The sequence below is a fragment of the Erpetoichthys calabaricus genome, chromosome 8 (genome assembly GCF_900747795.2).
Source record: "Erpetoichthys calabaricus chromosome 8, fErpCal1.3, whole genome shotgun sequence".
NCBI lineage: Eukaryota > Metazoa > Chordata > Cladistia > Polypteriformes > Polypteridae > Erpetoichthys > Erpetoichthys calabaricus.
Window position 1 is genome coordinate 33,798,108 of NC_041401.2, and position 25,324 is coordinate 33,823,431.

The 25,324-nt window shown below is 38.1% G+C and overlaps 1 protein-coding gene across 1 annotated transcript in view; it reads left to right on the plus strand.

The window, feature by feature from the left end:
- The first annotated feature begins 1,766 nt into the window (after positions 1-1,766).
- Positions 1,767-25,324, plus strand: part of LOC114655448 (activin receptor type-1) — a 121,866-nt gene continuing 98,308 nt past the window's right edge. Inside the window, exon 1 of the mRNA XM_028806443.2 lies at positions 1,767-2,340. Coding sequence (XP_028662276.1) covers positions 2,336-2,340 — 5 coding nt within the window. The 5' untranslated portion in view covers positions 1,767-2,335. The remainder of the gene's footprint in view (positions 2,341-25,324) is intronic.

Consider the following 25,324-nt stretch of genomic DNA (forward strand, 5'->3'; position numbering starts at 1 on the left):
ACAATTAAACCCATTCCCTTAGCATGAGATAGATAGATAGGGCTGCCTTTCCATGATAATACAAATTTAAGGAGATCCCAGGTAAAGAAAATTCACACATTTGGTGCATTTAGGGTTGCAGAAAATTCAGTGTCTCAAAATCTCCAGGGATGACTCTGTGCTGGTCAAGCCATTTTCAGCACTTATGTAACAGCAGGTTCCACAAATCAAAAGAGTTTTCTGTAAGTGATTAACCCATATTGCTACACTACCCCGTGAATTATCGTGGGCATCACATCTCTGTAGATTGTAGAAAGGATTCCTGTGGGTGCTACTGCATGGTCTAAGAGTCCTTATATCATAAGGACTTTCCCACTGCAGGAATTTTTTTCAGGAACCAGGGACTTTTTGGAATTTCAGGAACCTTCATAGCATTCCCACCGCTGGAGTCCAGGTTATTTGTAGTTCCTTTTTTTAGCTCCTACTCCAGGGTATGTACTGTTCATTCAACAAGGAATTACTGTATGAGGGGCCTGGGACAATGAATTGTGCTGATTAGTTGTCCAGAAGCACTAGACCCATCTTACAAATTTGTTAGTGTTTTGGACTTTAGAGAGTTCTTGGTGAAGACGGGCCACCACACTTGACACCACTTCACTCTTCACCCTGGTGTGCTGCGCTGGGCACTGTTTCAGAGCAATAGTCATCCCCATGAAGTTATGATTGGTTCAAGATAATAAAGGTGGGGGTGTTCCAGTGCACTCCTGAACGTGCCTCACTTCGCACCACATCATTCTTTAATGCATGTGGCATATTTTATATAAAGATCAGATTTCCTGTTTTGCAGTGGGGATGCAAAACACAAAAGTGGCCAAGACCTACATCTACAGGAACTCATTGGTTCTTGTGGTGGGAAAACGCCACATGTTGGTACCCTGTGCCTTTCTGCCACCGCTGTCACCATTATTATCCCACTGTTACATATCTCTAGGTAACTATGTTGGTCTGATGAATAACAACTATTTGGGACGTATCAGATTAGATAAAGTTTTTGTATCACTAAAAAATGTGCCACAGAAGCATTCTTGTTGTCATTTGGGCAGAGTAGGAAGGTCAGATGGTCACATTTTACGCAAGCCAAATACACATTCGTATACATTTTAACCTCCCCATATTTGTATTTCTCTCCATGCACAGGTTTGATAATGGAAGGATGGTTGAAAGTGTATTCATAGGGCAGTTTTTTGACTAGTGTGTTTTTTAAATCAAGTCCATTCTCTTTGGGTTTTCCATTTTCACTGCACACCCAGGGAGGGTCATGAAAACTTATTTTATCAATGTCACCCTGTGGTGTGAACACTTGTCTAGAAAGTGTTTACAATTTGAACATTTTTCTTTTAGAGTGTAAACAAGCACATCACATGCATTTCTGGTGAATAAGCAACTAAAACCATTAAATTAGCAGAACTCAGCAATTAGGTGCATTCGGGTTTGCAGCAAATTCAGTTTCTCAGAATCCTATGACTTGACTCTTCTGCCGGTCAAGTCGTTTTCGCCGCAAATGTAACAGAGGGCTCTCTGAATTAAAGCAGTTTTTCACTCTCTCTCTCTCTTTACATAACCAACATTACTTTTTCTACAGTCGGCTGGTATCTTTTATGCCTCCGCGCCCTCGTTTGTACGCGAGACCTACGCACCCAGCAGCTCCCTGGCGAGTCGAAAGACAGACGGTGGCGGCGGCGGCGACGACTTCGCCAAGGCGGCGCTATTCTAGCAGAAAGGCGGGCACGCGCGCGCACGCACTCGACTCCACCGCAAAGGACGGTGATGCATTGGAATCGTGCTATTTTAATTCGTTCTATAGGTGAACTTTGGAGTGAATGAACAAACGACTCGCCACAATCCTGTGATGCTAATGGAAAGACAATCTTTGTCTCTCCAGGTGGCTGTTACGCGAAAGAGCAGGGAGGAAATGATGTGGTAATGGTCTTTTAATTACACTGTTAGACTCGGCTCTGGGAGGCCACTTCCTTCTTCGGGATTTGGTGCTTGCAGGCTGTGCTGCTGGGAAAAAAAGTTTCATCTCGTTTTTGCTCTCACATACTCGTTCTTTTTCGCGTGTCTATTTTTGTTTCTTTCTCGGTGTATGATCGTTGAATTCCTCTTCGCCGTTTCGGCATGAGCGGCACGAGGACGCTTCCAAAGCGGAGCAGAGGAAAGTTTACCGCAATGCCGGGCGAGTTCGAGATCTGTCGGGCTTCCCAGTGGGCGTCTACACCGATGGCTTAAGCTGCCCTCTGCACAAGCTTGCAGCGCGAATACGGACTTCTGTCGCTTAGGATTGGTTTCCTATCAAATGAGGTGAGTTTTTCTTTTTCTTTTTAAAACAGAATCATTTTTTAGTTTTTGGCTGTAAACTTTCTGGTTGGTTTTTTTTTTTTTTTTTTTGATTGCTGAAGTGCGAAGGCGCCTTTACGGCTTGTTTGTGTTTAAACGGGTACTGTGATCGATCACGATTTGTAACTAGTGCTGCTCTGTTGCTTTCTGTGATAAATCAATTTCCAACTTGTGCCGCTCTTTAACGTTTCGGGGTTCACGCTTGTATATTTGGGGTTCGGTGAAGTCCCTTCAATGTATGTTTTTGAATCAAATTTGGATTGTCGATTCTCGAATTTGCATATGCAGGCTACCGATCTGATTTGTAAGGATTCGTTTTATAGATTTTACAGAGAAGGCAAAAAATGTACACAAAACCTAATTGTCGATTTGATTATGCTCTCCAAAAATCCACGCTGCTGTAGTTTTCATTTCGTGATTTCGGGGATTTAAAATGCGGCGCTTTGCTTGACAGTGTCACTTTTAGGTGCACAAAATGCGACACATTGACATTTTTTCATTTCTTTCTTTCTTTCTCTCGGTGCCATGCTTGAGAGTTCGACTCTCACCTTCTTGTTTGTTCTAATCCTTCTGGGGCACAATATGCATCACAATAGGTGCCCCGCCGTTATGGACAAAGGGCCTCCTAATGAAATTTCGTTTGAACACTGCGCAGCAGTAGGACCCGAGACCCCCCCGCAGTCCTTTCTAAAGTTGTTTAGGTGTCAGGTTTCAAATGTGAACGAGTAAGTCAGACTTGCCTTTAAAAAGGGCGAATCACGGAGCTGCCTTACTTGTTGTTTGAAAACTGATGTTTAAACGACATGGAATACACATTTAGTCTGGCTTTGCCACGAATGAGACATTCCGGCTCCACAATGTATTTACATAGAAAAAAAAGGGGGGGGGGGGGGGTCCTGGATAATTTCTCCGGGTTGAACCCTTATATTTTATCGTAACTGCATTGTACTTGTTTGCATCTTCTTTTTAATCCTCCGAAACATCTCAGACGCTTACACATAAATAAAGCTTTCCAGTGGAAATTAACAGTCTGAGAGTATTCTGAATATTTAAGATGACTTTTTCACGCGCATCGACAAAGCTGAACCATGGCCATGAATCTTGCTAAAACAGTTAATTTGAACATTTCATGTAGCTTTTTTGGTGCCTTTTGGTTTGTCAATACTCGAAAAGTTACATGTTTAAAAAAACACCAATTTAAGGCAAGATGTTTGGTGTTATTTGTGAATTCTGTGTAGTGATTAATACATATGAAATGTAATTCATTAAATTTAGTAAATTAATATTGTTTTAATGCAGTTCTCATATGCATTATTTTTATTTAATAACTTCAACACTTATTGAATTAATTTTATTTTCTTGTGTGTTTCTGTATTTTGAATTGTATACTATTTTTCTTTTTATGTGTTTTGTATTAGTCTTTTTTTTTTTTTAAGATGTTACAAGATGCAAAGAGTAGCACTGAGTCAATTTACCATACTTTCATCCTTGTTTATGGGGTGGTAACCAAACCACTTATTACCCATCATCCCAACTGTCTACGGATTTCAAAATATGCAGTTCATACTAGAATAATTAAACAACCCGTTTTCCATTTCTTGTACCAACCATGTCATCGGAAGATGCTTTACAAAGCAAGAGAGCAAGAAGATATGTAACTTGTGCAATGTCTTTGAAAACTGAGACCTTCATGGTTCCCACAGTTAAAGTTAGTACTCTCTAAAATGAACATTAAAAGTCAACATTTAGGCAGGATGTACTAATAACAGGCGGATGTCTGGTTTGATAGAGTACCTCTTGTCTTATCTAAACGTTTTATAGAAGCAAAAACCAAAAGACAACTTTCTCCTTTCCCATACTCCTTTTCTGTTAACGGATTTCCTGTGAGCTGAGCTTAGGTACCTACTGTATATCAAGCATCCTTTAATAATAAGATAGGGCCACAAGTCACACACTGATTAGTGCAACAGCCTCACAGTTTTTCCAGATTTCTGGGTTCAGATACTAGCGTAAGCACTCGTAGAGGAGAGTTGTCGCCAAGTGCTTGTGTGGGCCTTTTCAGTTATTCAGTTGTTCTCATCTACAGTAGAGCCCAGGACTTAGAAACTGTGTGGCAGCATAGCTAACTGCAGAATCACCTTACTGCATTTTTTGTTGTTTTTGCCAGAGCTGGCTATAAAAGTCCCTGTTATTGGTTTGCATAAAAGGATCAACTAAATAAATCCATAACCTAGTCCTGTGAGTACACTTGGATATATTTTTGGCACATGTATGTATCTCTTTGTGAGATTTGATTTTGGGGTTGGGGTGGGGGGTGGTTTTTGGCAAGCAAAGTTGCAGTTTACTAGGTGGACCTTCAATGTTATGAATTTTAAACTCGGACTAGAAATGAACAAACAACATCCAGCTAAATAATAGATTGCCAGTATTCTGATGCAGCATCCAGAATTTGTCTAAAAGGGGAGAGGTCCTTATTAATTTGATAGCAATGCACTAAGGATGTCTGGTTTAATTAAAGAAAATTATTATGTAATCATTTTACCATATTTTTATTGTATTTACCTGTTTTGTTTGTCTGCTAAACATCTATTGAGATTTCATTTATTTGTAATCTTATTGCCTATGCAGCTGCAGAAAGAACAACTGAATTGCTCAAGGTTACTCTCTTTTGCTACTGTGTATGCTGACACTTGACTGTGGATGATTATCCGTAATATGATACTGGATATTTTAATGGTCTGTGGATTTTCCATGTTCTAGTGAGTGATGGGTTCAAATTATAGATAAAGTATCATCCCCTAAATTCTAAATATTAAACCAATGAATTGACAACATTTTTGAAAGACATTCCCTTTTATAGTTATAATTAGGCAGTTTCTTTTGAAAGACATATGTATGTTATCAGTGGCTGTCACACCATTCCTTCTCCAAATTAAAATGTAAAGAGTGCGAAATACTTCACCTAGTAATCATTAATTCTACCTGATGAAGGGCCATTTGATTAATCTAAATTACTGACTTTGTTAGCTGATCAATTCCTAATATTAAGTGTGAACTTCTCCATGGTGTAAATAACCAGTCATGAATTGTACGGTATTTTTAAGGAGTTTTTTTTTTTCTTTTTTTAAAAAAAGTAAACTATTTTGTTTGATACGGGTACCAAACTGCTTACCTCTGAAAGATGCTTTATTTTTCTGCTTGATTACTGTTTAAATTATAGAAAAGAAACATGACACTTTGGCAGTGATTATAGTTCCAATGCTAATTTCACAGCTACATATTATAATATATTCAAACATAACTTTATCTGAAATCTTGCTTTAATTTATAGTTAGCATATGTTTTAATGTGTAACAGTTTTGTGTTTCTATGACCTGCTTTTTATAACTGCATTTGTTGTAAAAGTATATTCTTGATTAAAATATATTTTGTAATATTAGTGCATTAAACTGACGTCTCTGAAGTTATTTTAATTTCTGAGTTTAGTTTGTAAAGGGGTTATACCATGTGCTAAACTTCAAAGGCCAAATAATTTATATTGTTTTTATCATCATTTTTAATGGAGTGCAAGTTAGGTGTATTTGCTGTTTAAACTAGAAGTCCATTTCAGAAGGAAGCTTTTGTACAGGGTAGCCCATGAAAAAGTGGTTCGCCTCCCACCAAGATGACTGCATTACGTGGTGAAGAGAAAAATTATCAAATTTAGTACTTGCATTTACAGAAGATGCTGAAAATGATTTCCTTGTGCATCAATACATGTCTGTGCCCGTTTCAAATAATTTGGTGGCTTAAGTTACTTTTGCTTTGAGGGCTTAGTCAAACTGCCTCTCAAAATATAACTACAGTACTTATTTATTGTGGATTCATTACCATTTTTGTATGAGGTGTTTTTTACTTCATTGTAATTGTCAAAGTAATTAATTGAAATGATGAAAACATGATGTTTTAGAGAAGGTAAGCTTAGAGACCTCAACATGATTGATTGTTGAAATACTGTTTTGTTGGTTTCTGAAATGCAGTATTGGATTTTTTCGGTGAAAAATTGAGAATCGCATTATAGTGATAACTGCATGAAAAACATTGTGAAAAATATTATATTAATGTGAAAAAATATTATATTAATATTAAGGTTTTTTTTTCTTTCTATTTGAGATCAGATAGTTGAATTTGATTTCTGAGGATACTTAAAGCTGAACAATGCAGAAGAAATAAGCCTGTTTGCCTGTTAAATTGAATTTTTATTATCCATCAAATAGATGCAATCCTGAATACAGAACTCTGGAGCTTGGGAGTATCAGGCATCAATTCTGGAAGGGATGCCAGCCCACATTACATATTCACACACAAACCTGTAGAGTCACCAGTTAACTTAGCATTCATTTAGGAGTACACCCCCAAAAAAGCAGATTGCATTAAAAAATAAGTAGTTGCAGACAGTCTTGAAAGATAATACCGTGTCAGGGACTGATCTTGTATTTGGTCAATCTTGAGTCTTTGGTTAAATTGGTAGAAAGTGCCAAGTAAAGGCACAAGGAGTTGATGGAACATTCGTGTACCTGTTAAGGACCAGTATTTTTTTTCAAATTCCAAAATAAACATATATTAAAACTATGCAGTTTAGTAAATGGTTGGCTAAGTATAGTAAAGGATTTTAACCTTTAAAAGATCAAAATAAGGTTGGATACAGAATATTTCAGGTTTGTAGCCATCTTCCTTTCTTTTTTTCAGCATGGAAAAACATTTATTTTTAATTCTGTTTGTGGAACAGCAGCAAATATGCTGAAAGAACAACTGATGCTCTCCATAGAATTTGGAGGTATCTGTTTATTTTTACGTTCCGTACATAAATGTATTGTGATAAAGTCAAAATTTTGACTTCAAAGTTTTAAATGAGCCTGCAAATTTTAGGTATCCTTGAAGATGATTTGAATGCTTTTGGAGTGATGTTTCTCTATTTACAAAAAAGAATGTAATTCTGAAAGAGAAACCAGGGAAATTACAATTCTTGTGAGTCCAGAGGAAATGCAATATGAATGAATTTTTGTCAAAGCACTATAGAATGTGTTATAATTGGTGACATCACCATATGGTATGGTAGTCTAACCACATAGGACAAAGCACTGTTCAGAGCGATGTAAGATGTGCACAAAAATTATTGGATACTGACTTTATCAGTTGATGAGAATTATTCAAAAATCACATATGCAGCCTTTGCCTTTATTAATAATTTCATCCACAATTAATGCAAAATGTTTTAACCTGTAAATACTGGCATCAAAGCTTAGACTACCAGATTCATAAAACATGTAAGTGAGGTTCATGAATCACATAAGTAATCTAACTGTATAATTATCCCCAGAACATAAACAGTGAAAAACAACTACACCGTATCAGTGACAGATGTGTTTTTTTTTGTTTTTTTTTTTACTGTATACATTGTGGTTTGATATCAGCAAAGTGAACAGCAGTGGACTGAGCACCAGTGCTTATTGTGGTGGTGATGGAGTTACTGTTTATAATCCTGACTAACTGAGGTCCCTCAGAGGGAGGTTTTCAGGCCCAGCAGGCTTAGCTTTCCAATCAGGTGCTGAGGAATGAGTATGTTGAATTAGTGCTGGGCGGTATAATGGTTCATACCAAAAAACGTTTTTTATTTTTATGTTATGGATTTTTCTTATACCGGAACACCGGTTTAAATAGCCTAAATAACGTTCGGAACGTGGCGCAGTGGGAAACTGTTTAAGGGGGGACCTTTTTAACTGCTGCACAGCTAAACAGGCATGCAACGGAGTACATGCGTTAGTGGAGGTATTGAGCGGTGAAAATGGACAGAGAACATTCCTAAATGGAAGCTGTAGCAGACGATAAAGTTGAACATGATGACACAGAAGACCTTTTGACGAAAAAAGGTGCCCTGTCTGTTGTCTGAAGATACTTCTTTAAAAGTTGTGGACCATTATGTTCAAATGTGTGAATACTGTTTCTATACTACTGGATAATACTGCAAGCCAAGTTGTACTTGTTTTATTTATTTTTTTCCAATACTGTGTAATGTATCTGGTTACTGTGTAATAGTGCGACAATACTGATCTCCTACAGACTCCCTCTTCCCACATGGGAGTCTGTTGAACCAACACCGTCGATAGTTATGACCAAGATGAGCTGAGAAATCTCATTGAAGCCAGGGGATGGTGGAAAGTGCTCAAGTGCTTTTGTTAAAAGCAGTCAAATGTAAAACCAAAAGTGTCCATTGTGTAGTGTTCAGAAAAATACAGTACCCAAATAAATAGCAAATCCATAAAACCAGTGAAACATGGAGATAAAATCCATAAATAAATAAATCCGTTACAATAGAGGTTAAAATGCAGTCTCTCTCCTCGCCCGATCGCAGCACACCACCTTCTGTCTCCACGGCTCACCCTTCACTGGCGTTGCTGGCGGAGCCTTTGCAGCACGAACTGCTTTCTGCCAACCCCTGTCTTGGTTGCTGCCACACTGTGCAGCCAGACCGTCCGAGGTCGCAACACCTGCTGTCTTTCTTCGCGCTCACTCAGTCGCTCCTCAGATCCATTGGGAGGTCTTACATTTCGCTCGCCCCACTCTACATGCTTAGTCAGTGGGGTGAACCAGCCCCTAGAGCACCTCAGCCTGCGCTCACTCACGGAGCCCCAGCTCGTGCTGCCTTCACATTCCTGGTGTCTGGATCATCTCCCTTGACTGCCTTTACCTTTAACCTCCTTGTGTTCTATCTCTTCTTTTTTTCCTTCCCCCTATCTTGCCAGCCCATAAATATATGTCTCTGTGGGCGCAGCGCCTTATTCACACGCCGCAGTAAGCCGATCAAACAATTAAGAACGATCGGGTGCGACTCGCCCCAATCACCTCATCAACTCCCCGTGGTCGTGCAATTGCAAACTGGAACTGGACACAGTGAACTGGATTTATAAACTGACCTTTTTTTTTATTTTTTATTTAATTTTTTTTTTGTTTAAGCCCCGGACCCACTATACCACAAATAGTATTATAAATGCAAGTTGCAGTTTTATTATTTATGTATATGGCTTAGTTATAAGCAAGGTCCATATTAATGCAATTTGCCTTAATGACGGTTCAGTTGGTAAAGATGTCATCACCAACTTGTACATGTTTTATTTTATTTTATTTTGGTGAATACTGTGTAATGTACCTGGGCTTGAAGTTTTGAAGTAATAGTACTAGTACTAGAAGTTGCACTATTTATTTTATTGTTATTATTTATTAGTTTAAATATTATGCAGTTTAATGATGGTAAAGTTGTTTAAAAAGTCACTTTAACATGTCAGTGGACAGAGATTGTTAACATTAACAGAAAGTCTAGTTGGTTTTCAAAAAATATTTACTATTTATTTCATTTCTAAGACATGTTCAGTGCAATACAACTTTTGACAAGCACCTCTGGATATTTTACTAAGTCTAAGTGCCTCTTTGGATGGTTGACAATATGTTGTCAAATTTTAGTTTTAAGTTGTTTGCAAAATTTGTTCAATAAAAAGGTTCTATATTTTATATACTGCAACTGTCATGCAATGTGATTCCTTCTCTTCATTAGTGCCCCCCTCCTTGAAAACTACCCCCCTCCTTGAAAACTACTACTTTATGGGGCCATGCAAACCTCTATTAATACTTGTGTGCACATTAAAGTGTTTTATTGTACAATGTACAATTCTCATGACAGTGGAATAGGTTATTCTTAGTTATTACTTAGCAGTAATTGCAGTGGAAAATGTAGTTAACTCATGCATGGGGAAAAAAATACCGCCAAATACCATGAAACCTGTACAATTTTGAAAAATATCATGATATAGAATTTTGGTCATACTGCCCAGCACTATGTTGAATGCTGAACTAAAGTCTATGAACAACATTCACATGTGTGTGTTCAGGTGAGAGGGGGCCCAAGTGGAGGGTGGAGCAAATGACATCACCCATTGAACGGTTTCAGTGGTATACGAAATGCAGAGAGTCCAGTGAGGGGCTCCGCAGGGTCTTAATGTGCCTCATGACAAGCATCTCGAAAATCTGAAGCCACTACAACCCTCCAGGACAGACGTTGCTCAGCTCTGATTTAAAGGGTCTGAGTCTTAAATAGCAAATAAATTAAATGAAGTTAATTAGTAGAAAAAACTAGTTACTAATTATGGGTTTTCATTCTAACAATTTTCTTAGACAATACAATACAGTACAATTTATTTTTATATAGCCCAAAATCACACAAGAAGTGCTGCAGTGGGCTTTTACAGGCCCTGCCTTTTGACAGTCCCCCAGCCTTGACTCTCTAAAAGACAAGGAAAAACTCTCAGAAAAAAACAAATGGAAGAATCTTGGGAAAGGCAGTTCAAAGAGAGACCCCTTTCCACGTAGGTTGGGCGTGTAGTGGGTGTCAAATAAAGGGGTTAAATGCAAGACAATACACAGAACAAACACAAGTAATCCTCAATACAGTATCATAGAAATGCATTAGGAATATTACAAGTACAGAGCAGAATTCAGCAGTACAATGTGGCTCTCCAGGATCGGAGTTGGCCACCCCTGATATGTAGAATAAAGTCTCTGTATGATTGGCTAGGTGTTAGCTAGTAGCTCCATTTTTAGCTACGTTACTGGTATCTTCTTTGGCTTTATGATAAAAGGAAATAAATGGCTCAACACTGTAAGAATATGGTCTAGAAACCAGAGATACTGAGAAAGCACCACTGCAAATAATAATCTTTGAATTCGATAGAAATTGCACAATAGTAATTTTTGAGATTGCAGAAGAGCTGAAACATGCCACCTAACATTATGTGAAATGTTTGTTAACAATAGCAATTTAGTTTCTTACTGAGAACTCATTTGGTCCAAGTGTACAGCTGCTCTAGTTTTCCCAGAACATAATTTGAAGCTCCATGAATAGAGGAATCTTGTTTACATGCCTTTACAGCAAACCTTTTAACCTTTTTTTTTTTAGTAGGGTTGTGCAATATTGGCAAAAAATTATATTTCGATATTTTCTAGGACTTGAGAGAAATAATTAGACTATATTTTGCATCCTATAAAAACATGTTTGTAAAAGTTTTATTGATCTTGCTTGGTCTTGTTAATAGGATATTTATTGTAGCTTTTTAATGAGATTAAAGGAAATGGCAATTAAGGAAGATGGGTCTTGTCTACTTACTTAAAACTGAAGGAAAATAACTCAAATGTCAAAATCACTAATGAAAATATTACTAAGATCAAGTAGCGCAAGTATAAGTAAACCATTTCAAAATGGCCTTCAGGGTTTACACAAAAAAGTGAACTAAGAGCAACAAAGATATTATAATGAGAGCATTTTTAATAGACACTTAACTTTAATGTAAACGAGACATGAATCCAAAGGGAATAAATTATTTATCATAATTGAACTACAGGGCATGAACATTACAGTCTGGATAAACTTAAACTGTTCTGCTTTAAGGTATATTGTGCAGCATACAAACAACAGCAAAAATCTAACACACTGTAGTGTAAAAATCCAAAGTTCTGTCAAATGCTGCACAGGAAAAAAAGAACTATAGTATTTGTAAACAAATTATGCCTATAACATTTTTAACCTATAACATTTTTAAACAAATTACTAACTTCAAGTTCTGTCCAATATTGCACAAAGATATCAAGTCAAGTTGGGGGGCATGCACTGGTACAGTGTGTGACCGCACCCACTACACAACAAAACAACTTGGGATCCCGGTTTGCAATCCCCCGGGCAGACACGCGGTTCAGTCTCACCCTCCGGAAATGACCCTCTATCTGCCGCAGCCAGGTGTTACGTGGGCAACCCCTTGGTCTGGTCCAGCCACTCGGGTGCCTAACAATGAGGATCTTACGAGCCGGATAACCCTTGGGGAAACGCGCCACATGGCCGCAGTGCCGTAACTGACAGTCACTCTCAGTGCAGGTAATGTGCCTCATTCGGGACTCCGTGAGCAACCGCTCATTCGACACAAAGTCAAACCAACGGTACCCAAGGATTTTCCGGAGAGACACTGTACCAAAGGAGTCCAGTCTTTGTCTCGGGCCACTGGATAGCATCCATGTCTCGCAACCATATAGCAAGACAGGAAGCACCAAAACTCTAAAGACTTGGACCTTCGTCCTTTTGCATAAATATTGGGAGCGCCACACATCCCTTTTCAGCGACCTCATGACCCCCCATGCTCTCCCAATTCGTCTGACTTCATAGGAAGAGTCACCAGAAACATGAATGTCACTGCCAAGGTAAATAAACCTCTCGACAAGGTCGACACTCTCTTTGCAGACAGACACACTGCTGATGGCTGTGCCTAAGAGGTCATTAAAGGCCTGGATCTTGGTTTTTATCCAGGACACTCGCATGCCCAGACACTCAGACTCCTCGCTCAGTCTCTCGAACGCCCCGATCAGAGCCTCTATTGATTCCGCGAAGATCACAGCATCATCAGCAAAGTCAAGACCCGTGAACCTTTCTTCACCAACAGATGCCCCACAGCCGCTGGACCCCACGACCTTGCCCAACACCCAGTTCATACAAGCATTGAACAGAGTAGGAGCAAGAACACACCCCTGACGAACCACAGAATCAACTGGGAAAAATGCAGAGGTCCTGCCTTCACTCTGCACAGCACTCACAGTACCAGTGTACAGGCCAGCCATAATATACAGCAATCTCGAGGGGATCCTGCGAATCCTAAGGATGTCCCACAGGGCAGCTCGATCAACTGAGTCAAACGCTTTGCGAAAATCGACAAAGGCTGCAAAGAAACTCTGCCGATATTTGCGTTTGTGCTCCATGAGAACCCTCAGTGCCAGAATGTGGTAGATGGTAGACTTCTTAGGTTTAAAACCAGACTGTTCCGGTCACTGGTAGGTGAGCAAGTGATCACAGATCCTATTGAGGATGACCCTAGCAAGGACCTTATCCGGCACCGTGAGCAGTGATACCAAAGCACAGACATGTTCATACAACAGAGTCCAAAACAGAACTGATTCATTCTACACAAGATGGCAGCTTTAAAGGCACGTAGAGGAAGTGATGTCATCAGGACTGGAACTTGACATGATGTCGTTGGCTGCCCCAGAGCCGGGCGGGATTTCCCTAGAATGGTCTACAAAACATCGAGAGGGAGAATTAGTGCACCTCACCACCGCCTGGTCCGGCGTGGAATTACATGTGCTCAAGCCCTTTACTGTAGTTGTCTCCTAAACACGCATGTGTGACAATATATATTATATATACAGTAATGTATATATACATACATACACAGGTTGATATTCAAAAATCCGGCAACCTCTGGACCCGAGGAGTGCCGGATTTTGGATGGTTATATATGCTGTATATATTTAACAGAAAATGACTACCTGTACAGTCCTTTAAAGAAAGAACATTAAACACTAAATGAAAAGCAAATGGTTTGCACAGACACGCCGTTATCAAGTTTTTTTAGCACTTCCACTTTCTCTGCGAATGGCAATGCACGATGTTTACGTTTTACACCAACTCTTTTCTTTGCTGAATCTGTAATGGGGATATACAGCAACAAATAAATGATAAAATGAGAAGGAATGAGTTGGAATGCCTGTTAGCAAATGCAAGCAAGACCCAACAACTGATCATCGACTACAGCGCCATCAAAACACAAACGGCGCCTCCAGAAAACAATTGCGCTGTAAATTTGAAAATGCGCTTCGAAATCCATGCCAGAAATCTGAAGTTTCCAGATTATCCATGGCCAGATTTTTGAATGTCAACCTGTGTGTGTGTGTGTAAAATATATAAATGTGGAAGATCAACTTACAAAAGAAACTTACAGTATTTTATATTTTATTTATATGTAATATAATATTGTACAACTTATCTGTGCCCTGGCTAACACTGATGAACAGATGAACTTGTGAAACTCGGCTGTTTTCTTTATTTTGAGTTTTACAAATTAAGAGTTTTTTTTTTTTTTTTCAATGTGTATTTCAGTCTTAAGGATTCTCATCCATAGGCATTTTTGTATTCCCAACTATTTTTTTTATTAAGCTTCCCATCCAACCTGATGGAGCTTGAGAGGTGCTGCAAAGAGGAATGGGCGAAACTGGCCAAGGATAGGTGTGCCAAGCTTGTGGCATCATATTCAACAAGACTTGAGGCTGTAATTGCTGCCAAAGGTGCATCGACAAAGTATTGCGCAAAGGCTGTGAATACAGTAATCCCTCCTCCATCGCGGGGGTTGCGTTCCAGAGCCACCTGCGAAATAAGAAAATCCGCGAAGTAGAAACCATATGTTTATATAGTTATTTTTATATTGTCATGCTTGGGTCACAGATTTGCGCAGAAACACAGGAGGTTATAGAGAGACAGGAACGTTATTCAAACACTGCAAACAAACATTTGTCTCTTTTTCAAAAGTTTAAACTGTGCTCCATGACAAGACAGAGATGACAGTTCCGTCTCAAAATTAAAAGAATGCAAACATATTTTCCTCTTCAAAGGAGTGCGCGTCAGGAGCAGAGTCTGTCAGAAAGACACAGGAAAGCAAACAAATCAATAGGGCTGTTTGCTTTTAAGTATGCGAAGCACCGCGGCACAAAGCTGTTGAAGGTGGCAGCTCACACCCCCTCCGTCAGGAGCAGGGAGAGAGAGAGAGAGAGAGCCAGAGAAAAACAAAACTGAAAAATCAATACGTGCCCTTCGAGCTTTTAAGTATGCGAAGCACTGTGCAGCATGTCGTTTCAGGAAGCAGCTGCACAAAAGATAGCAACGTGAAGATAATCTTTCAGCATTTTTAGACGAACGTCCGTATCGTCTTGGTGTGTGAACAGCCCCTCTGTTCAATCCCCCTTCGTCAGGATCAGAGAAAGTCAGCGCAAGAGAAAGAGAAAAGTAAGCTGGGTAGCTTCTCAGCCATCTGCCAATAGCGTCCCTTGTATGAAATCAACTGGGCAAACCAACTGAGGAAGCATGTACCAGAAATTAAAAGACCCATTGTCCGCAGAAACCCGCGAAGCAGCGAAAAATCCACGATATATACAGTGATCCCTCGCTATATCGCGCTTCGCCTTTCGCGGCTTCACTCCATCGCGGATTTTATATGTAAGCATATTTAAATATATATCGCGGATTTTTCGCTGCTTCGCGGGTTTCTGCGGACAATAGGTCTTTTAATTTCTGGTGCATGCTTCCTCAGTTGGTTTGCCCAGTTGATTTCATTGGCAGATGGCTGAGAAGCTATCCAGCTTACTTTCTCTCTTCCTCTCTCTCTCTCTCTCTCTCTCTTGCGCTGACGTAGGGGGGTGTGAGCAGGGGGGCTGTGTGCAGCTGCTTCCTGAAGGACAGGCTGCACGGAGCTTCGCATACTTAAAAGCTCAAAGGGCACGTATTGATTTTTTTTATCTGTCTCTCGCTATCTCTCTCTCTCTCTCTCTCTCTTCCTGCTCCTGACAGAGGGGGGTGTGAGCTGCCGCCTTCAACAGCTTTGTACCGGCGGTGCTTCGCATACTTAAAAGCCAAAAAGCCGTATTGATTTTTTTTTTGACTGCTTGCTTTGCACTCCTTTGAAAAGGAAGATATGTTTGCATTCTTTTAATTGTGAGACAGAACTGTCATCTCTGTCTTGTCATGGAGCACAGTTTAAACTTTTGAAAAAGAGACAAATGTTTGTTTGCAGTGTTTGAATAACGTTCCTGTCTCTCTACAACCTCCTGTGTTTCTGCGCAAATCTGTGACCCAAGCATGACATTCTAAAAATAACCATATAAACATATGGTTTCTACTTCGCGGATTTTCCTACTTCGCGGGTGGCTCTGGAACGCAACCCCCGCGATGGAGGAGGGATTACTGTATTTAAATATGCTTACATATAAAATCCGCGATGGAGTGAAGCCGCGAAAGGCGAAGCGCGATATAGCGAGGGATTACTGTACTTATGTACGTGTGATTTCTCAGTTTTTTTATTTTTAATAAATTTGCAAAAACCTCAAGTAAACTTTTTTCACGTTGTCATTATGGGGGTGTTGTGTGTAGAATTCTGAGGAAAAGAATTTAATCCATTTTGGAATAAGGCTGTAACATAAAAGGTGGAAAAAGTGATGCGCTGTGAATACTTTCTGGATGCACTGTATATCCATATTTTTTATCCCTGTGGATTTTAGTTGCTAAAGATACTACTTGTGCTTGTCTCTTTTATGCATACTTTTTCAGCTTGGCACATTTGACTTTACTTATTGATAGGTAATTTTGTCCTGAATGTGTCAAAAGTTTCCTTTCCCACTGTGAAACAGATTTTGAATGTAAATTTTTTTTACATACAAATACAGGTATGAAAATACAGAATGAAAATGAGATGAAGGCAAAAAGAAGCGATATGAAACTTGAAAACAGTACGGCATCTGCACACAACACAACTACCCACTACCCAACTAACGTTTGTTACACTGAGATTTACATTTCTTTAAAATGAGATTCGTTTTAACATGATGTTCTATGAATGTTAGACTGGGCCTCCTTAAAGTATTAGTTTTTCTGAAAATTTCCTTACTTTGGTATTTGCAATAGCAGGATTTATAGTATATATGTGTGTGTATGGGGGAGGGGGGGGAGTTAACACTTTAATTTTTGTGATTTAATATGGCCTGTTTAACGTGTTAAAAAATATTGTTGCGCCCAGGGCTGGCAATGAGGTAAACGCCTTAGGCATTGCATTGGTCAGGGTGGCATTTTCATGTTTACTTTGTAAAGTTACAAAACAATAACATTGTAATGATCTGGCCGTAGACTCAGAGGGCCATGGGGCAGTGCGATATGCTAATGAAATACCTCAGTGGGTGGAGGAGGTCCTAGAAGAACGGGTGGAAGGTGTGCTCGTTTTGTCGGTGCTGGAGATAGAGAGAATGATAACACTGTGTGCAATAGCGCACATGTGGGGATGAGATGAAGCAGCATAGTATGTGGTAGCAGCGCAGAGTGAATAGTCTAATAGAAAGGAACGAGAATCAAAGAGCGGTGTGCTTCGCGGCCATAACACAAAAGAGTTGAATGAGTTTGATTGCAAGTAGAACAGTGAGACTTTTGCTAAGAAATAATCACTAAAAGGTCATCAGTTTTAAACTCCTGATATGTGTACTGGTGTTGTTCCTCCCTAACTAATTATGTGTGTTTACAATACAAATAAGTGTGTACATAAAGAATTATATTCACATCTGGTACCGTATGTCTATACTTTCTTTAAAAATTTTATGAATGGAATTTTCATTTAAAGGTTTAACATTTCGTATTATGTGCCTTACAATGGTACGCCATATTCCAATACATAGCACTGGTGTTCATTTTATTGATTTATGCATACTGACATAGGTGCAGGGGAGTGGGGGTGTTATTTGTAGTCATGGTTCAATAGAGAAAAGTTACAAAGTTAAAAATTACGCTCCCCACCCCCATGTTTCTTTAAGAAGATCGAATGAAAGTCATATCACGTAAGTGCTAAATAAGTTATCCTAAATAATCCTAATAAGTCACTAAAAGTAAAATGTCTCTAGTACCTCTGTATTTAACTTGCCAGTATGTGAGGTAGCTTACAATGCTGACTGCCCTAATATAATGACAAAATTCTATGAAATAGAAGTGTAATGATTATCCCTACCTATTATTCCAGTTTGCAGTATGTTGGCTAACTTATGCAAAGAATGCAACATAGCCATCCAAGTACTGCACGGTGTCAGGTTTTCAACTGCAGATATCTTGTGTAGCATGCCAGGAACAATGGTGTACATGGAACAGTGTTTTGCCACATTTTTTCTGTGGTGGTACACTTTTTGTAACCCCAAAAATCTCAAGGCACACCACGATTCTACCAACCACAAAGCATTAAATCTGTACATGTGCTAAACTGTCTGAAGGGGTAGGATATGGGGACGGCAAAAATTGCAGCTTGAAGATTGCTGTTCGCAGACACAGCACTTGGTGAACACTTTGGATGCATTTTCCAGGTGCTTCATCCCTTTATCCGAATCGTATAGGCTGTCCTCTCTCTGCCTCACTCCACTGACCTGAGGTCACAGTCAACTCTTATGCCCACTGGCCCTTGTCACTGGCGCACATGCACCCAGCCAGATGGACCCCCGACACGTCTCCTGGCTGCTAAAGTGCTCTCCAGGGACACTACACTGTTATTTCCATGGCACACCAATGTAAAAATGCTTGTTTAGAGTATAATTATCAAGTTGTTAATGATGATGAATAATTGAAGATAGTATTTTCAAAGTTTTAACACATGTTTTATTGTATGCCCATTTAAGAGATGTGTATTCAAAGTCAACAGTTGTTTCAATTGTTTTTAACTTTGACACATCTATGTCTCGTATACTGTGCCAATTTGAGAATGAATACATTTGCTTCTTTTTTCTTATTGCCTTCTTTTAAATTTGCATTTTAGGAAAGGATTCAAGTTCAGGTTGTACTTGATGAAGTAGTATTTTGTTAAAAGTTCGGATTTAAGATCATTGTTTAAGTTTAAACTCTGCCAATATATATATTTTAAAATTCTTTTGTGTTGATTCTACATTAATTTTATGATTCAGTGTGTATTTAATTCATGATTTATATATTAATTTTGTAATTACAACTTTTAATGTAAGATGTGATTAATCGCATACATTTATGTGATTAATTTGTTAATTTTGTTTTAATTGATTCCCAGCCCTAATATATATTGTTTTTTGTCTCTTGCTTGTCATGTATATCATAGCTTCATTAGATTTTTCAAATAAACCAGAATGGTGTGGTAAGCCACTATGATATGATGAGACATTATCTTAATACATAATTCGCCTGCCTCCTCACTCACTCACGTCCGTCCGATGCCGAATGCGCAGTCGCCTTCTGCGCAGCTGCCTGAAAAACCTTACGAGACCTACATCCAACCACAACATTGCGGCAGGCGGCGGATTTACAGCTGCAAAAATTCAAAGAGAAAGGCGACTTTGATTAAAGCTCTAGAGGCCTGAAAGGCGATTTTGACTACAGCTCGAGGCCTAATTACACATTCTGATTCAATTACGCATTCATTCAATACACCTATATCAGGTTTGTGGTGCTTATGCTTATTACTATTCCATATTGTACCTGAACATTCATCATTTAGTATTATACTATAGGCCTGGAAAATTCATCAACTAACAGTACAAGCCTGTACAGTAATATGTAAAGCGGACTACAATCATTACAAAACAACTTCTTCATTACTTATCATTTGTTCTTCATACACTGCTGACACAAACTCGTGCCCGTTTCATCTTACGTTGTCAAAACGGGCTCTTTGTCTAGTATTAAATAAACATGCTTAGTTTGATGCTCAGTATTAACTGCATTTTGGAAAATTTGATTTTTTTTTTTAAAATGGTATGGTATGTCACTGCCGGGATTCATGTTATACTATCCCAGATCCTTTAGCCAACCTACCAAAATGTAATGATTACATCAGTTATCAAAATGACTTGTAAAAAAAATAATGGATACTACAGTGCTTTTAAATGAACATAAAGATATTTACAACTTTATGTACTTTCAGGTAGTTTAAGAACATAAATAAATGTAGCTTAATGGTTTTAGTGCAGGAGTAAGAATTTACAGTAGGGGATCAAATACTTTCATCCCCCACTGTATATACTACAGGATTACAATCTCAGTGTGTAGTGTGAATTGTTCAGTAGTTTCATAGCATTGGTTTAACTGAAATGGTGCTTTCTCTGATGAATAAAACCAAACTAAAAGCAAACCTACTGTATAATTGCTAACTTGGCTCTCTGAAAAGTTTTTTTTTTTTTTTTTTGGAAGAATGACTTTTGAAAAATCATTATAAATTTAACTTCCAGGGTATGTTTTCCTCACTCCTACATCCAGGTAATTAAAATACACTTAAAGTAACATATTTATTGAAATCTCTGCAATACATCTCCAAAGTTGATCCATCTCTGGCATGTTTCAGCATGGATTGTATGGAACTGGATGACTCTTTATTTTCAGAATAAGCAATAGCTTAATTAGTTAGTGAAAAGAATCAAAACTGACCGCACCTTATGACTGAGTGAATCATTCATTGATGTTCCCTCCATGCCCATCAGTGTTAAACCTAAACTTCGATCAAACTTTACAAGCTTTTTCATAAGTCATTTGCACCTGCTCCTTTGGTGTTATATGAAATTAGCAAAAACATTCATTTTTTTGCATTTTGGAAAGAAAAGGTTTCTTGTCTAGTGTTTTACAGTAAGATATACTATGTGTTTGAGCAGTGGTCTTTTGTCAAATTTAAAATTATAATTTGTAATTTGCCTAATCTTGGAATATCTAGGTGATAGTGAGTCACGGTATACTAAAATATGTAATAAATATTTATGAGCCACAACAAAGTCTTAACTGTATTGCTCATTGAAGCAGAATCTTGGCAGTAGGAATGGTTTAGTCTGATTTGTGGCAGCTTTATTAGTGACACATAGATTATTATTGCTCATCATTGCCCATGACAATATGTGGTATATACCCTGTTATTAGGTTAGGTTAGTCAGCAGTTTCACCATCATAATTGGAAGATTATGCTTACTTGTTAATGGAAGTTGTAATTTAATGAACTATTATGATACAATAACTATTGTAAACACAAACCACATTTCACCACCTTTTTACATTTTTGAGAGCTTCCTATTTTTCAATTTTGTTAAACAGTACATACTGTTACTGTATATCTTGAAATACTGGGTTGCTGGATACAACTTTAAAAATCTAATTAGGTTTGAAATGCTTTCTTGTAATGTGATTTTGTTTTTTCACCCTCATAAGTTTAGACTATAAACTTTAGAGGTATTTTTTTAATAGTACACAGATTAAAAGAAACTAGACACACAGCATAAATTGGCTTAGCATTTCCAAAAAAGCAGAGTTCTGGGTGTATTTCCTGCATTCTGTTTTCATTGGGTGAGCTTGGGAAATGGAGGTATATGTCAGTAAGGATTCTTTCATTTGCAGAATTAGAAGTGTTTTACCAGGGAGCTGTACAAGAATAAATCAAACATGTTTCCAGGAAGGTGCAGATACCTGATTTGATGCAAGTATAACAGCAAGATGATAGAGTTAGAATGTTTTATACATTGACATCAACTTTAAAATACGTTTTAAATGGCAGACTTGTTATAACCATGGTAGTTTGTGAACGATGAACAAAGCCCTACAGAGTAGTATCCAATAATTAGCAAATGAAAATATCTATTAATACAAAATACCAAAAAAATCATAAAATCAGTATCAGTATCAGTATTACCCTATAAAAGGAGAAAAGAAGCTGAAATAAGTTCCCTATCTAGTTGTTAATATTAGTTAAGACTTACTGACTTATTGCATAACAAGAATATGAATGGTACATAATGGGCAAGAAGATCATGGATTTGCTGTAAGTGTTTGTGTTTATATTGGACTGAAAAATCGGGTTTGGCGCTAGAGATCAGGGGCTTAAGTCACTGAAGCTTCCCACCTCCTGACGCTACTGCCCATTTTAAAACCTGTCCTTTGTTTATATCAGTCAGGGACAGCTACACCTTCCCCATGTTATTAATTAGTTCAGATACCATTTAACTGCAGGTTGATATCATTGGTTCTTTGGAATAATAATCTGCAGATTTTTTAATCAGTTCAGTCTTATGTATGCTTTCATAATTGCTTTCCTCTCCTGTCCATTTCCACAGAAGTGACTTTTTTTGTATTTAAGTTTTAACTTATCTAAAGCAGTAGAAGAAAGGCACTGCTGTGGGAGCTTTTTGCATGAAATACGCTAATTTGCATTGGGTGTCCGTGTGGCTGTCAGTTGAGTAAAGGAGGAAAATAATAAAAGTTTGAGCAACTATTCTTAAGGTTAAATTGAAACAATAAACTGATTCCTAGCTGAATTTGCACAGAACGTGTCTTCATTTTAAGATAGATAAGTTTGCAAACTCGCCTATGCTTTTCAATGGGAAATTTTAAAACTTTGCACAGCTCAATCGGTTCAAGATATTTCAATGAAAATACTTAGTTGTTTCGTGTGGACAGATAGATAGAGGCAGACATTGACTTTTGCAACAGGTGCTTTGTGCACTGCTTGCGAACAAACCTTTATAAAAGAAAAGCCGGGAGCAACAAATGTGAGTGAAGATAGAAAGAGTGAGCGAGAGAAGCTGTTGCAGTTTTTGTTACTTCCTAAGAAACATAAAAATCTTGATTAATTTTCAATTAAAAAATCATTATTAATACTACTAGGAATGACATCTGTCAAAGCCAATTAATAGTATCATTAAAAAACATTTGCTATCTCTTAACCCACGTGTACCTTCAGCACCTTTCCTCTGTATTGGCATGTGTGAACGTCACTTACTTAGCTTTTCCTTTCTTGAGCGTGTTCCCATCAAGTTCAGATTCTGTCATTATTTTCAAGGCACCTTTCTCACCTCCTGTCCAGTTTTATACTTACCATCTTTGAAGGCATGCATCATATACCTTTACTGCCTTGTGCATCTCAGACTCGCACTTCCTCTTTTTTCATGTCACCAAAGCCAAACTGACCAGTTGGATTGTTCAGAGGGATCGGGCACTCAGACTTTAGTGTTTTATTATGTATTGTAAACTTTCAGTTGCAGTCATTTTACCTTGTGTCTCACATTTGAATGTGTAACTTGAAACAATGGACAGGTTAACAATCTTTTATAGCTGCACTATACATAGCCCTGATAAGTAAATGGAAGCTTCATTCATCCTGTAATTGTAATATACATGACTGCAGTGGTACGTGTAACCACCTATTCATGTTTATAACCAATTTATTCAGTTCAGATTGACATATTTATACATTAATGGAAGCACATGATTTTGGAGGTGTGCAGTTAACATGGCTGCTAAAACAGATATTTGGTTGCTCATATTGAATCAATCAGCAGACACTATATAGTTGTGTTTTGAAGTCAATCTAATGATCATTACTATAAAACAACTAAATTGTGCCAAACATGGCGGAAGCACAAACACATACAGTGGAACCTTGGTTGACGACCATAATTCGTTCCAAAACTCTGGTGGTAACCCGATTTGGTCATGAACTGAAGTAATTTCCCCCATAGAACTGTATGTAAGTATAAATATTTTTTCAGTTTTTAAGTACAAATATAATTAATTATACCATAGAATGCACAGCGTAATAGTAAACCACCAAGAAAAGTAACATTGCAACAATGCACGCTATGAACCGATCGCTGTAAACAGAAGTGAAAACAACAACAAGCCCAGTGCATTCTTTAACTGCCTTCCTACCTTAAGCGTCCAGCCCTCTCTCTCTCTCTCTCTCTCTCTCTCTCTCTCTCTCGCTCGCTCGCTCGCTCACTCTCTCTCTCTCGTGTGTGTGTCTCTCTCGCGCGCCTGTGTGTGTCTCTCTCTCGCAGGCCTGTGTGTGTGTGTCCCGCTGTCTCTTGCTCTCTTGCTTGCTCGCTGCATAGGAAATGCACAGGGAGGAACTGAACACATACAAACCGAAAGGGAAACTAGCTTGTTTGTATACCGAGTGTGTGGTTGTGAACAGATGCAAAAGTTTGGCAAACTTTTTGGTCGTAAACCGATTTGTACGTGTTCCGAGACGTTCGTGAGCCAAGGTTCCACTGTATTTGGATGGTATTGGAGGGAATTACATTTTTTGATTGTTACCCATTTTTAGTATAAGAAAGTATGTGTAATTATCTATGATGACAAAAAATAGCAAATTGGTCATTTTAATTCTATATAAATACTACTTTGCATTTTTATTGAAATCACACAGTTGCATAGTTTGCAGTTATACATTCAGCAACAGCTAGAAATTCTGGGCACAAATGAAATTTATGAATGAATGCACGCATTAAGTTCAGTGCATAATTGAAAATGACAACATTATTACTATAAATAAAAGTGAAATTAGCAACTTCACCAAAGTAAAGTTTCTATCATTCTAATGTACTTAATCAGTACAATTTATTTTAACTTGGAGCTCTGTTCATATGGCTTTTAACACATTTCACAAAGAAAATTTGTTGTGGTGTCACACTGTTTTTGCTCACTTAGTGACTTACTTGACAATAAGGAGTATCTTGTATTTGCTAAAACTCCTGTCACGGCAAACTGAGCTTACTGGAAATATTTGTAGGGCAGTGCTATCTCTGCAACCCCTGGAAATCGCTTTCTTCAACACTTCCATTAATCTACAGTACACAAATGGGGAGAGAGTGACCCTTGTTTGTGAGACAGCGTAGACACATGACAGAAAATTGTTACCATGATTCTTAAAAATGTGACCATCCATTTTCTTCATCAAAAACAATTAAATAAAAATTAAAGACCATTTAAAATCAGGTAATCATATATAATATATTAATTGTCTGTCATTTTGAAGGAAGCTGCTTAGAGCACCAGACTGTCAATACCATTGTCTCAAATGCAGGCAGCAAGCTTGGAGAACCAGTAGTGTTAGTGTCAAAACAATGATGAAAATACAGAATGCAGAGAGTTTAATAATGCCTTACCATGACGTAAATAAAACAAGAATGACAAACTATTTTGTTATGTTTTTTTTTTATTTAAAAAAAAAAAAAAAAAAAAAAAAAAGAGTACAGGACCAGGTGAGTGGTTTCAGTAGAGCTTCAGTGCCATTTTGAGTGATAGGAATCATGATTACAGTTAGTATTATGACAAAAATAAATGAAAGACCATTTCAATTATATTAGAAGAAAAACTCATATATTTAATAAGTCAGTGACAGCAGCAATGACAGTGGGGAGGAAACAGCATCAGAACCAGGACAGGGAATGCACTATGTCATATGGAGAAATAAAAAGCAAAGATGAGTGATCCTTTGTTTCGAGTTTTTGTGGCATATTCAAAAAGTTTATT